This window comes from Hemiscyllium ocellatum, chromosome 39 (genome assembly GCF_020745735.1).
Source record: "Hemiscyllium ocellatum isolate sHemOce1 chromosome 39, sHemOce1.pat.X.cur, whole genome shotgun sequence".
Taxonomy (NCBI): domain Eukaryota; kingdom Metazoa; phylum Chordata; class Chondrichthyes; order Orectolobiformes; family Hemiscylliidae; genus Hemiscyllium; species Hemiscyllium ocellatum.
In genome coordinates, this window is record NC_083439.1 from 959381 (window position 1) to 974673 (window position 15293).

The 15293-nt window shown below is 42.1% G+C and overlaps 1 protein-coding gene across 4 annotated transcripts in view; it reads right to left on the reverse strand.

Annotated features, from left to right (window-relative positions):
• The window catches only part of usp8 (ubiquitin specific peptidase 8), a 67121-nt gene that overhangs the window by 31777 nt on the left and 20051 nt on the right, over positions 1–15293 (reverse strand). For all 4 annotated transcript variants that reach the window (XM_060853160.1, XM_060853158.1, XM_060853159.1 and 1 more), the window contains exons 3-9: positions 14340–14484; positions 6154–6239; positions 4039–4204; positions 3663–3708; positions 1655–1823; positions 1347–1509; positions 565–709 (exon numbers count right to left, since the gene is read on the reverse strand). In XM_060853160.1, coding sequence (XP_060709143.1) covers positions 565–709; positions 1347–1509; positions 1655–1823; positions 3663–3708; positions 4039–4204; positions 6154–6239; positions 14340–14484 — 920 coding nt within the window. The remainder of the gene's footprint in view (positions 1–564; positions 710–1346; positions 1510–1654; positions 1824–3662; positions 3709–4038; positions 4205–6153; positions 6240–14339; positions 14485–15293) is intronic.

Genomic DNA, 15293 nt, shown 5'->3' on the forward strand with positions numbered 1-15293 from the left:
ATTGCATGTCTTCAGTGCATTTCCACTGATCTAATGCGGAATCGAATTTGCCATCCCACTGTAGTTATATCTGTTTTCATGCACTTATAGTTGCCCTTATTTAAGTAAAACTCACAAAGATGCTGCATCATCCCACATTTCTAAAAATAACGGCAAATTATTAAGGCTGGTGGAGATCTTAAATAAAAAATTCTGAAGAAATTCAGCAGAAATTACATGATCTGTGCAGAAAACAATAGTTAGTGCTTTGAGTTTAAAAGTTGGACTCAAAACATCAATTCAGATTCCAAGCCTCATTTCACCCCAGATTCCTGAAATTGCAAAACAAATGCTAAAATGGAAATGTTTTACAAAGATTACTGAATTTAACTTATGCTTCCTCCATGTCCATTTCTGATGGAGCAGTAAGCAGCAGCTATTCATATTTTAAAAAAATTACCATGCAGCACATATTGCAAAGAACCATGTCCACACTTGGTGGATGCTTTTCATCTTTCTTGTTAAAGATATACAAGAATAACTGAGAAAGTGCACACCCTTGCTTATTTAAGTAGTGGTACTCACAGGACACTTGTACAGCTCCAGGAGGTTCTCTCTTTGGAACAGTCACTTTGGCATTCGTAGTGTACATTGGATAGCAGAGGAGCCAGCTGTCATAGCCACCCTCCAATACTAGTGGTTCACTCCGGAGAATTATCTGGCTATCCCACTGCATTAAAGAAGCTTATGTTGAAAATTCAGTATGCTTTTGGCAAGTGGCCTTGCACTTATCCTTCCATTACAAAAAGCTTCTACTGTATTAACTATGTTAGAATCTCTCAAATTGTGACTCATTCCGTGATTTGTACTTCTGTTTTACAGGGTTACTGTGAGAATGAAATGAGGGAGAAAAAAAAATAAGAGAAAACTTCAACTTTGTTTCACTAATCTCCCCAAATTACTCAGGTAAGGTTGCAACATCCGGGGGCTTGACAGTGAATGTTGGAAAAACACTTCCGCTCATGGGAAAAATCTAGAGCTAGGCATAACTGTTCAAAACAAAAAATGTTTGCCCAATTAAGGCTGGTGAGTAGATATGTTGTCTGAGGGTACAGTGTCTTTGGAACACTATTCCTCAGAAACTGGAAGCAGAGCTGAATTTTGTTTTAAGGCAGAGGTAGTGAGATTTGTGATAAGCAAGGTGGATGAAAGATCATTGTGTTAGCCAGGAATGTGGAGCAATCAGATCAATAGTCTTACTGAATGGCAGGGCAGAACAGTTTACTACTGCTCATTTGTATGTTCATACGTAACATGTACAACATGAAATGCAATTGAATATTTCTTGAGAAAAAAAAATTATAAACCTTATAAAGTGCATCCTTGAGGCTCTGAAGAATGGTTCCTCTTTTCACTTGGTCAACAGAACTGTCCCAATCCAACAAAATTATGTAATCAACAAATTGACGCTTTCGCCATATCTCTTTTGACTCCTCTGGAAGCTTCAACTCTATCTGGTTAACAGTGATGCTGTAGAAGACAGTTTTAAAATTATTCAGTTCCTTTCTCTCAGCAGGCCATTTTGTTATAAAGTTAAATTAAAATACACTAATTTCTTGTCAAACGGTTATAATCAGTTATCAACACTTTTACAAACTTGCACTCTATTTCCTACCCTGGACTGACAGCTTCCTCTGGTACACTTATACAGTGTGATCTGGCCACCTGCATATGAGATTCCTGGTAATCCTTGGAGCTTCGTGCATCCATAATGATCATCTCAGTGTTTTCATCTTGCATCATTGCAAACAACTTTTCTGCAGTTACTGCTCCCTGAAGTGAATCTGTATGCAAAGCAGATAGTCATATCATCAAAGCAACCAGAAGTTCAGTCAATCAAAAATGGGAGAGATGTGAGAAGTGCAATCTCTAAAACCAAAACTCGTTTTTATGCTATGATTAAAGACCAGCATGTCGCTTGATGCATATTATTGACCGGGACATGAATGTGCAGGGCCCAACTTTAACACAAAGTTGGAAGCATTGTGAACAGAGAAGGAAAACAGTAAACTTCAAAAAGGCATAGTTGGAATAGGCAGATAATTGGCAATTACATTTAATGAAAGTGATGCATTTGGGTCGAAGGACAATATGAATGGAAGAGAACACTAAACAGGGTACAGAAACAGAATGATTTGGGGGAACATGTGAACAAATCCTTCTCGAAGATAGCAGAGCAGTTAAAAAGACAGAATTTGGGATTTTATAAGCAAAAATAAATTACAAAAGGAAGTTGATTCAGCGGAGGGTCTTCCAATGGTTGGGAAGCATGTGAAAGAGGAAAAAGAAATCCAGGAATAATAGATTTCAGCTAAATTAATAAATTGAAGTTGGGCTCAATCTCCTTGGAGAAGACCAAGAAGATACCTAATTCAAGTAAGTAACATCATGAGGGATCTTTGTCAGATTAGTATTAGAATTTTTTCCGTTGTTGGAAGGGGCAGAAAGCAAAGATTGTTGCGTTAAAGTGATGACAACATCCTGGGGAGTTGCCACCTGAATTAGAATGGCTTTATTAAATATGATTACAAAAGGTCATAGGTTAAGAATTCTGCAACAAGTAACTTAGACAGCACCTTCCAAACACATGACCACTTCACTTTAGGAGGACAAGTGCAGTAGACACATGGGAACACAACAACCTGCAAGTTGCCACTCATCTTCCTGACTTGACACAGGTCAAGTGTATGATAGAACACAATAAGTGTCCAGGTGAGCACGATCTGAAGGGCAATTAGGGATGGGCAACAAATGCTCACCTTGACAGTGATCTGCATATCCAAATTAGATTAGATTACTTAGTGTGGAAACAGACCCTTCGGCCTAACAAGTCCACACCAACCCGCCAAAGCGCAACCCACCCAGACCCATTCCCCTACCTTTACCCCTTCACCTAACACTATGGACAATTTAACATGGCCAGTTCACCTGACCTGCACATTTTTGGAGTGTAGGAGGAAACCGGAGCACCCGGAGGAAACCCACGCAGACACGGGGAGAACGTGCAAACTCCACACAGTCATTCGCCTGAGGAGGGAATTGAACCTGGGTCTCTGGCGGTGAGGCAGCAGTGCCAACCACTGTGCCACCATGCCACCCAAAAAATGAAAGAATAATTTAAAAATCTCAAATATACTGTCTGAGGATATAGTGAAGGCAGATATAAACGATGGCTTTCAAAAGGGGATTTGATAATTATCTTGAGAAAAATAGGAAGGGGCAATGGGAAATGGATGGTGGAATGGTACTAATATAATTGGCTTTGCAGAAAATTTGGCATGGTTAGGTCAAGTCACAAAATGGTCTCCTGTGTTGTAACCATTCAACGATCCAATATCAGGGAAAGCAATGTAGCTGCAAAATGTTGCCACTACAAAATTGTCTCTTTCACATGCAAGTTCAGGATCAACAAGTAAAAGCAGCTGCTACTACGCTTTAAGCAGGTATTTGGAAATGTGCAGAATGCTCCTCGATGACTGCCTATCCAAACTTTTTTTTCCTCAGTTACAAGTAAAGTATTGGTACTCTTAACTTGATTTCTGCCAAGAGCAGAATTCTGGTTCTGAAAGGCAAATTGTAGATGGAATTGAATTGACTCTCAGCAACAATGACAAAAATCTCACCATTGCACACAGAATGTGTTTTCTTGTCATTTACTTCAAAGTCCTCCTAAATAAAAGAAAAGCAAAACCTTTAAATTCCTGGTTAATATTTCAAACATACTGTCTCCATTTTATCAACTTTATAAAACCACTATAATTTATTAAATGAAATAAAACTCAAGTGCCATTCTTGGATTAAATACTTTGCTTCGGCAGCACAGAACATTCAATACTGATTCCAAGTATTTTTTGAGTGAGAATCCAAAGCAAACTAACTCATCTGTTTCAAATCATGCAACGTTCAGACAAACTAACCCCTGAATTTAAAGCTGACTATTACAAAATGTTGTTTGTGATAATTTCCAATGCAAGACTTAGTATTCAACTAGATAATAACCTTTAAATTTCTTTTCTGAATGCCAAAACAATCAGAGGAACTCTTAGTTGTTGTTTTCAAACTGTTATCATATCCCTTGCTTCTGGCTTCTTCCTGCTGTTTTCTCTTCTCCTCTTGCAGCCTTTCATTCTCTTCAAGCTTTTTACGCACTTCAGCCTCCTCATATCTAATAGATAAGGAAAAACCAAAAGTCTTGCATTAATTTCCAGTTAAACACAAAGCCAAATATACTAACAGGATGAACACTAACTAGTTATTGCACAAGGAGGGGTATCAGCAATAGATGTTAGTGGTGACAGAAGGCAGGCCTTAATTATTAATTCAGGAATGGGAATTGGCTGTTAAGATCAGGACCTGGATATTTTAACAGGGTCCAACATTAGGCAAAACTGAGGACTGCAGATGCTGGAAATCAGAGTCTAGATTAGAGTGGTGCTGGAAAAGCACAGCAGGTCAGGCAACATCCGAGGAGCAGGAAAGTCTACGTTTCGGGCAAAAGCCCTTCATCAGGAATGGAGGCTCCCTTCCTTCCTTTGGGCTTTTGCCCAAAACATAGATTTTCCTGCTCCTTGGATGCTGCCTGACCTGCTGTGTTTTTCCAGCACCACTCATCTAGGGTCCAACATTGCCCTGACCTGTGATTTTCAAGTATGAAGCCAACCAAATCATTTTGTCCTAGTCACAATTACTGCAAATCTATAGAATCACAGCAACTTTACCTCGATTGTCTCTCTGGGTAAGGTTTTGACATTAGCCAATCTCCTGACCTAACAGAACAGACACCACGACAGGGAACCAATCAACAAGAGATGCATACTCAAACTACTGGACCTGTGCTTGATGACACTATGTTCAACAACCAGATGTATGAACAAATCAATGGGACACCTATGGGCTCACTCACCTCCAGGCTCATAGCAGAAGCAGTGATGCAAAGGTGAGAACAAACAGCCCTCCCACAAATCTGACACAAACTCTGGATCAGATAGGTAGACGACACTTGAGATAATTACAAGAGGAGATTGAGAGCACATACCGGATTATCAACACCATGCTAACAGGGATCAAATATACAACTGAGGAGAAAATTAACAACCGACTCCCATTCCTACAAGAGATAATAGCAATAATACAGAACAGGGAATACGCAAAAGTATACAGAAAAGCCACACCACACAGACAGACTCGAATTATAACTGCAACCATCCAAACACACACGAGAAGTTGCATTAGGACCCTGTTCAAAAGGGTTACAACACACCGCAGGACCCCCGATCTGCAAAGAGAGTAAGAACACCTCTACAAAGTCTTTGCCAAGAACGGATAGCCCCAAACTTCATCTGCAGCTGCCTGGCAGCTAAGTAATGCGATGAGGACATGCTACTACCCAACACTGACCTCTTTACCTTGTGTGTCTCGGAACTGACAGGCAGACTTCTCCAACCATTCAGATTCATGACAACACAAACCAACTGTCACGCTCAGACAACTCACCAGAACAATTATAATTCAGGGTCTGGTCCACGTAGGGCTTTTCTGTATACTTTTGTGCATTCCCTGTTGTGTGTTCTTGCTACTATCACATCTAGGAATGGAGTTGTGCAGGACAAATATAGTGTACAGGATTCCGTGCAGGACCTGCACAAAATATTATATAGTACAAACAGACAGACAACTAGCAATCTGTGTTCATGAACATCAACTAGCTACTAACCGCCACTAAACCAGCTGTCCCTATTAGCCATACACACAGACAAGAACCACAAATTTGACTGGGACAACACAACAATAATAGGACAAGCCAAACAGAGGACAGTCAGAGCACTTATTCACATATTCCATCAATAAGAACATTGACCAAGACCCAATGTACCGACCACTGCAATGAACTGGAATCTGTAATTGGAAGCAGTGGGAATGAACCAAATAAATTTCAACTGAGAAAGTACAGCAGTGCTTCATAGGAGGCTCCACAGCACTGGGGATGTCACCAAGAAAGGGGGTGAAATATCTGGAAACCAACTTCCCAGCTCGGCAAACATACCCACAACAATTGCAACTGGCACCCGAGCTACAAATCTTTACATAAACTTTGATCACAGCAAGTATACAAACCTTAACTTGAGGCTTTCTGAAAGCCTTTCTGCTTCCTCTATGGCTTTTCGGAAATTTGCAGGGCCCAAGAGGGAAAGGTAGTAGTCCTGAAATGAAAGATACTACATTAAGGTTGATCAGATCTAGCTCACTAAAGTTGCACTGCAAACATTCTTAGTCAGGACTGCAATTTTTAAAAACAGAAACAAATGCTGCACTGAACATCTTACATGCTGTAGATCAGTATGTGTTCAATGGAGAAAGACAGGTCAACACTTTGAATGTGATCTTTCATCAGAACTGGCAGAACCAGTCTGCCAATTTAGAATGACTAAAACACAGACTGGAAAGAACATGTTGGTATGCTTGCTTTCATTGCTCAGTCCTTCAACTCTAGGAGTTGGGAAGTCATGTTGAGGTTGTACAGGACATTGGTGAGGCCTCTACTGGAATAATGCATCATGGTCTGGTCACCCTGTTATAGGAAGGACATTATTAATGTAAAGAGAATTCAGAAGAGACTTACCAAGATGTTACCAGGTATGAAACACTTGAGTGATTAATAAAAAGGCTAGATAGGCTGGGACTTCTTTCACCAGAGCACAGAAGGTTGAGAAGTGACCTAATGGAGGTTTATAAAATCATGAGGGGTAGAGATAGGGTTAATGGTAGGTGTCTTTTCCATAAAATGGGAGATTTCAAAACTAGGGAGTATTTTTAATGTGAGAGGAGAGATTTAAAAAAAGACTGGGGGGAAAATTTTTTTTGAAGAGGGTAGTTTGCATGTGGAATGAGCCACCAGAGGAAGTGGTTAATGCAGGCACAATTAAAACCTTTAAAAGACATTTGGACAAGTACATGAATATCAAACGTTTGAAGAGATATGGGCCAGGAGCAGACAGGTGGGACTAGTTTAGTTTGGGATGATGTTTGATATAGACTGGTTGGACTGAAGGGTCTGTTTTTGTGTTGTATAATTCTACAGAAATTTTTTCATGTAGAGGGTGATGCATTTATGGAATGAGCTGCCAGAGGAAGTGGAGGAGGCTGGGACAATTACATCCTTTAAAAGGAATCTGGATGGGTTTATGAATAGGAAAGGTTTACAGGGATAAAGGCCAAATGCTGAAAAATGGAATTAGATTAATTTAGAATATAGAATGTAGAACAGTACAGGCCCTTCGGCCCATGATATGGTGCCAAACATTTATCTTAATCTAAAATCAACCCAACGTCCACAGCTCCCAATTTACTGCTGTTCATTTGCTTGTCCAGCACTCGCTTAAATGTTCCTAATGTCTTTGACTTTAATACCACCGCTGGCAGTGCATTCCACGCATCCACCACTCTCTGCGTAAAGAACCTACCTCTGACATCTCCCCTATACCTTCCTCCAATCACCTTAAAATTATAACCTTTTGTGACAGCCATTTCTGCCCTGGAGAAAAATCTCTGGCTATCTACTTCATCTATGCCACTCATTACCTTGTACATCTCTATCAAGTCACCTCTCTTCCTTCTCTCCAGTGTGAAAAGCCCTAGCCCACTCAACCTCTGTTCATAAGACATGCCCTCCAATCCAGGCAGCATTCTGATAAATCTCCTCTGCACCCTCTCTAAAGCATCTACATCCTTCCTGCGATGGGGCAACATGAACTGGACACAATATTCCAAGCGTGGACTAACCAGGGCTCTATAGAGCTGCTGCAAAATTTTGCGACTCTTAAACTCAATTCCCCTGTTAATGAAAGCCAAAACACCATTAGCCTTCCTAACAACCCTCTCAACTTGGGTGGCGCCTTTGAGGGATCTGTGTACATGGACCCCAAGATTCCTCTGTTCCTCCACACTGCCAAGAATCCTGTCTTTAACCCTGTATTCAGCATTCAAATTCGACCTTCCAAAATGACTCACTTCGCATTTATCAAGATTGAGCTCCATCTGCCACTTCTCAGCTCAGCTCTGCATCCTGTCAATGTCTTGTTGTAGCCTGCAACAGCTCTCAACACTACCTACAATACCACTGATCTGTGTCATCAGCAAACTTACTAATTCACCCTTCCACTTCTTCATCTAAGTAATTTATAAAAACTACAAACAGCAAAAGTCCAAGAACAGATCCCTCCAGGAGACCACAGGTCACCAAACTCCAGGTAGAATACTTTCCACCCACCACCACTCGCTGGCCTCTTTTGACCAGTCAATTATCTATCCAGACAGCCAAATTTTCCTGTATCCCATACATAACTTTCTGAATGAACCTACCATGGGGAACTTTATCAAATGCCTTACTGAAATCCACATACACCACATCCACTGCTCAACCTTTGTCAACTTGTCTTGTCGCATCCTCAAAGAACTCAATAAGGGTTGTGAGGCATGACGTGTCTCTCTCAAAGCCATGTTGACTATCTTTAACATTTTTCCAAATAGTCATAAATCCTCTGTCTCAAAGTCCTTTCCAGCACCTTGCTTACCTCAGACATAGAACATAGAAAAATACAGCACAGTACAGGCCCTTTGGCCCTCGATGTTGCACCAATCCAAGCCCACCTAACCTCTATATGCCTATCCAATGCCAGTTTAAATGCCCATAAAGAGGGAGAGTCCACCAGTGCTACTGGCAGGGCATTCCATGAACTCGCTGAGTAAAGAATCTATCCCTAACATCTGTCCTATACCTACCACCCCTTAATTTAAAGCTATGCTCCCTCATAATAGCTGACTCCATACGTGGAAAAAGATTCTCATGGTCAACCCTATTTAAACCCCTAATCATCTTGTACACCTCTATCAAGTCACCACTAAACCTTCTTTTCTCCAATGAAAACAGCCCCAAGTGCCTCAGCCTTTCCTCATACGATCTTCCTACCATCCCAGGCAACATCCTGGTAAACCTCCTTTGCACCCGTTCCAGTGCCTCCACATCCTTCCTATTGTATGGCGACCAAAACTGCGCACAATACTCCAGATGCGGCCGCACCAGAGTCTTATACAACTGCAACATGACCTTAGGACTCCGGAACTCAATTCCTCTACCAATAAAAGCCAGTACGCCATATGCCTTCTTCACAGCACTATTTACCTGGGTGGCAACTTTCAGAGATCTGTGTACATGGACATCAAGATCCCTCTGCTCATCCACACTACCAAGTATCCGACCACTAGCCCAGTACCCCATCTTCTTACTCTTACCAAAATGAATCACTTCACACTTACCTACATTGAACTCCATTTGCCACCTTTCTGCCCAGCTCTGCAGCTTATCTATGTCCTGCTGTAACCTGCCACATCCTTCCTCACTGTCAACAACTCCATAGACTTTCGTATCACCCGCAAACTCGCTCACCCAACCTTCTAGCCCTTCCTCCAGGTCATTTATAAAAATGACAAACAACAATGGTCCCAAAACAGATCCGGGCGGAACACCGCTAGTAACTGCACTCCAAGATGAACCTTTACCATCAACTACTACCCTCTGTCTTCTTCCAGCCAGCAAATTCCTAATCCAAACCTCTAACGCACCCTCAATGCCATACCTCCATATTTTTTGCAGTAGCCTACCAAGGGGAACCTTATCAAACGCCTTACTAAAATCCACATACACCACATCTACCACTTTACCCTCGTCCGCCTCCTTAGTCACCTTCTCAAAGAATTCAATAAGGTTTGTGAGGCACGACCTGCCCTTCACAAAACCATGCTGACTATCCTTGATCACATTATTCCTACCCAGATGTTCAAAAATCCTATCCCTTCTCTCTAAGGCTTTGCCTACAACAGAAGTGAGACTCACCGGTCTATAGCTACTAGGGTTATCCCTACTCCCCTTCTTGAACAAGGGAACCACATTTACTATCCTCCAGTCTTCTGGCACTATTCCTGCAGACAACGAGGACATAAAAATCAAGGCCAATGGCTTTGCAATCTCCTCCGTTGCTTCCCAGAGAATCCTAGGATAAATGCCATCAGGCCCAGGGGAGTTATCTATTTTCACCCTTTCTAGAATTTCCAACACCTCTTCCCTACGTACCTCAAAGCCATCCATTCTAATTAATTGTGACTCAATATTCACATCGGCAACAATGTCCTGTTCCTGAGTGAATACTGACGAAAAGTATTCATTCAGTGTCTCTCCAATCTCTTCAGCCTCCACGCATAACTTCCTACTACTATCCTTGACTGGACCTATTCCTACCCTAGTCATTCTTTTATTCCTGACATACCTATAGAAAGCCTTTGGGTTTTCCCTAATCCTACCAATCAAGGACTTTTCATGTCCCCTCCTTGCTGCTCTTAGCTCTCTCTTCAGATCCTTCCTGGCTACCTTATAACTCTCAATCGCCCCCATTAAACCTTCACGCCTCATCTTTACATAGGCCGCCCTCTTCCCTTTAACAAGGGATTCCAATTCCTTATTAAACCAGGGCTCCCTCACACGACCCTTTCCTCCCTGCCTGACAGGTACATACTTATCAAGGACACTCAATAGTTGCTCCTTGAACAAGCTCCACATATCGATTGCGCCCTTCCCTTGAAGCCTACTTTTCCAAGCCACATATCCTAAGTCATGCCTCACTGCATCATAATTTCCCTGCCCCCAGCTATAACTCTGGCCCTGCAGTGCACACTTATCCATCTCCATCACTAGAGTAAAAGTCACCGAGTTGTGGTCACTGTCCCCAAAGTGCTCACCTACCTCCAATTCTAACACCTGGCCTGGTTCGTTACCCAGAACGAAATCCAGTATGGCCTCACCTCTTGTTGGCCTGTCTGCATATTGTGTCAGGAAACCCTCCTGCACACATTGGACAAACACCGACCCATCTAACGTACTCGAGCTATAGCTTTCCCAGTCAATATCTGGGAAGTTAAAGTCCCCCATAACAACCACCCTATTACTTTCACTCTTCTCCTGAATCATCCTCGAAATCCTTTCTTCCACGTCTCTAGGACTATTAGGAGGCCTGTAGAAAACTCCTAACAGGGTGACCTCACCTTTCCTATTTCTAACCTCAGCCCAAAATACCTCAGATGGCGAGTCTTCATCCATCATCCTTTTCACCGCTGTAATACTCTCCTTGACCAGCATTGCCACACCTCCCCCTCTTTTACCCCCACCTCTGACCCTACTAAAACATTTAAACCCTGGAACCTGCAACAGCCAATCCTGTCCCTGTTCTACCCATGTCTCCGTAATAGCCACAACATCGAAATCCCAGGTACCAACCCACGCTGCAAGTTCACCTACCTATTTCGTCTACTTCTCGTATTGAAGTATACACACTTCAAGCCACCTTCCTGTTTACAGGCACCCTCCTTCAAGATTGATGTCATGTTCCTAACCTTCCTACACTCCAGGTCCTGCACCCTAAAGCTACAGTCTAGGTTCCCATGCCCCTGCAGAGATTGTTTAAACCCTCCCAAAGAGCACTAGCAAACCTCCCCCCAAGGATACTTGTGCCCCTCAGGTTCAGGTGTAGACCATCCTGTTTATCGAGGTCCCACCTTCCCCAGAAAGAACCCCAGTTATCCAGAAACCGGAATCCCTCCCTCCTGCACCACCCCTGTAGCCACGCATTTAACCGTTCTCTCTCCCTATTCCTCGACTCTCTATCACGTGGCACGGGTATCAAACCAGAGACAACAACTCTTTGTTCTAACTCTGAGCTTCCAACCTAGCTCCCTGAAAGCCTGCCTAACATCCTCACCCCTCTTCCTAACTATGTCGTTGGTGCCAACGTGGACCACGACTTCGGGCTGCTCCCCCTCTCCCTTAAGGATCCGGAAAACACGATCAGAGACGTCACGTACCCTTGCACCTGGGAGGTAACATACCAATCGTGAGTCTCTCTCGCCCCCACAAAACCGCCTGTCTGTGCCCCGAACTATCGAGTCCCCAATAACTATTGCTCTGCTCTTCTCCACCCTTCCCTTCTGAGCAACGGGGACAGGCTCAGAACCCCACTGCTTACCACTGGTAAGGTGTCCCCCCACAAGTATCCAAAATGGTATACTTGTTCTTGAGGGGAACGGCTGCAGGGGGTCCCTGCACAGGCTGCTTCCTCCCAGTCCCCCTCACTGTCACCCATCTGTCTGCAATCTTTGGAGTTACTACTTCTGGTCTGTAATTCTTAGGGATTTCCCTATTCCCTTTCTTAAACAGGGAAATATGGTTGACCATGGTATCTGGTTGACATGAACAAGTTGGACTGAAGGGTCTGTTTTCATGCTGTAGATCTCCAATTCTATGACACATATTGGACTTTAAACTTTAACGGTTTCTCTCTCCATAGATGTCACCTGACCACTAAGTTTCACCAGCAATGTCTGTTTTCAGATTTCCAGTATCTGCAGCTTTTTGTTTTATTCCATTAGCTTTCTTGCTGGCTCTTGCATTATGAAATCTTCAGTTATGTCATCTCTCCTGCCCTTTATCCCATCACAAACTATTTGCTTTCATGTCCCTCCTTTTTCTACTGACACCAAAATTCTTACAGTCCTATCTTTTTCCAATTCTAATGAAAGGTCATCAAGCTGAAATGTCAAATGCTTCTCTTCACAGATGCTGCTAGACCAGAGTTCCAGCATTTTTTTTCCTCATGTCATTTTAAACAAAAGGTCAGCCTGGCTCAGTAAGTAGCACTCTCACCAGATGCCCACACTCTCAAATCAGCTTGACTAAAACATCAATGAGATAATCTTTTGGGTGCATTTTGAAAGAGATCTGATGTGATCTGCTCAGATGAAAGAAAAGTCTTACAATTCAAAGAAATTTCATCCTCATCTTGACCAAATTCATCCTTCAACCAACACTAGAAAAAATAAACATAAGTGATTTAACATTCTAAAGAATCATAAAAATCTGATTGAAGATTTGTAGCTCGGGTATCCGTTGTTGTGGTTCTGCTCGCCGAGCTGGAAGTTTTTGCTGCAAACGTTTCGTTCCCTGGCTAGGGAACATCATCAGTGCTGTTGGAGCCTCGTGTGAAGCGCTGCTTTGATGTTTCTTCCGGTATTTATAGTGGTTTGTTCTTGCCGCTTCCGGTTGTCAGTTTCAGCTGCAGTGATTTGTATGTGGGGTCCAGGTCGATGTGTCTGTTGATGGAGTTTGGGGATGAATGCCATGCTTCTAGGAATTCTCTGGCTGTTCTCTGTCTGGCTTGTCCTATGATAGTGGTGTTTTCCCAGTCAAATTCATGTTGCTGGTTGTCTTGCTGGAAACGGCAAGAACATCCATCAACAGACACATCGACCTGGACCACACATACAAATCACTGCAGCTGAAACTGACACCCGGAAGCGGCAAGCACAAACCACTATAAATACCGGAAGAAACATCAAAGCAGCGCTTCACACGAGGCTCCAACAGCACTGATGATGTTCCCTAGACAGGGAACGAAACGTTTGCAGCAAAAACTTCTAGCTCGGCGAGCAGAACCACAACAATCATAATAAATTGAAAACGTTATTTCTTCTCTCCACAGCAGCTGCCAGACCTGACTACTTCCCATCACTTGGAGCTCTTATTTCAGATTCTGTTGTAATTTGCCTTTTATATTAGATTAAATCATCCAATTCATTTGCTGAACAATCTTTGCTTATTATGACTGCACATTAACCCTAATAAATTATTCCTTGCACGAAGTGTTTAGGTTGTGACAAGGAGGATGAAGGAAAGCTCTAAAGCGCTCTCCAGCCAGCGCAGCATTTTTGAAGTTTTGCTCTAGCTGTAGTTGCACCAACCAATGAGACAAACTTCAATTTATTGCTGCACATTTTTGCAGTACGTGTGGACAGAGTACAAAAGAATGACCACCTCATGATTATTCTATTAAAATCAGTGACATGACCAAATGCCCCAGCATGTGTGTCATAGATAAGCAACATGCAATTTGATAGAGCTAGAACAAAAACAGTGTTAACTACAATTCTTTCGACAAAGAATTGGCAATAAAATATATCCCCAAGGTCAAAAAGAAAAGACTGCATAACAAGTTCCAGATTAAGCAACCTTGAATACAGTTGTTTACGTTTGGCTGTTTTCTAAAAACTCCCAAAGGAACTAGTCTAATAAAAAAAAATAAGAGTGAGAGTGTCAGCTATAAATTACTGGAACAGGTATACTGCTTGTAGATACATTAACTATGGCACCTATAAAATAATGATATAAGCTGCACAGTCCTGCAGAAAACATAACCAAGTACCTGTTGGTGTTTGAAATCAGTCCTTTTCCGAATGAGATCGTACACAGTCAGGTATTTCATGTAAAGGACATAGGCTTTCTCCTCATCTCTATCCAATCTACATTCCTCTGCTGCCTTAAATATTTTACAAGCACTCGTGACATAGCTGGAAAATGAAAGAAAATGATTTGGACAGAAAACTATTATAAATTACTAAGTTGAACATTGCAAACAATCTTTCTTGTTAATTTAATGTTGACAAAACACAAAGAATTTTAAGAGGACACCATTTAATAGTAAAGCATCAACAAATCCCTCAGTTGGTTAAGGCAATGGCGTGAAACCTGAAAAGGTTCAGAAATTATTTACAAGGGTGTTGCCAGAGTTGGAGGGTTTGAGCTATAGAGAGAGAAGCAGAATAGGCTGGGACTATTTTCCCTCGAGATCGGAAGCAGAGGGATGACCTTAGAGAAGTTTATAAAATCACCAGGGACAGAGAGAGGGTGAACAGCTAGGGTACTTTCCTCCAGTGCAGTGAAGTCCAAAACTAGAGGGCTGAGATTTAAGGTGAGATGGGAAGATTTATAATGGACCTAAAGGGCAACGTTTTCACACAAAGGGTGGTGCAGGAGAAATGAATTGCCAGACGAAGCGGTGGAGGCTAGGCATCTGGATCGGTATATGAAGGGGAAGAGTTGAGAGTGAAATGAGCCAAATACTAACAAATGCACCAGTGAAAACCAAGACAGGCTAAATTTGACATTATCAGGGTTGAACAGTCATCAACATTCTACAGAGTGACTTAAACAAGGAATCACAGCACGACAATTTGCTATGGAACCAAACTGTGATTTGTTATGATCAATTAGAATGAGTGACATAAACTTTAAGAGAAAGTTGCAATGGATTCCCTCCTGTGTTAATTTTGGATATATATGTGTGTATATATTGTGTATCACCCAATTTGTTTCATGA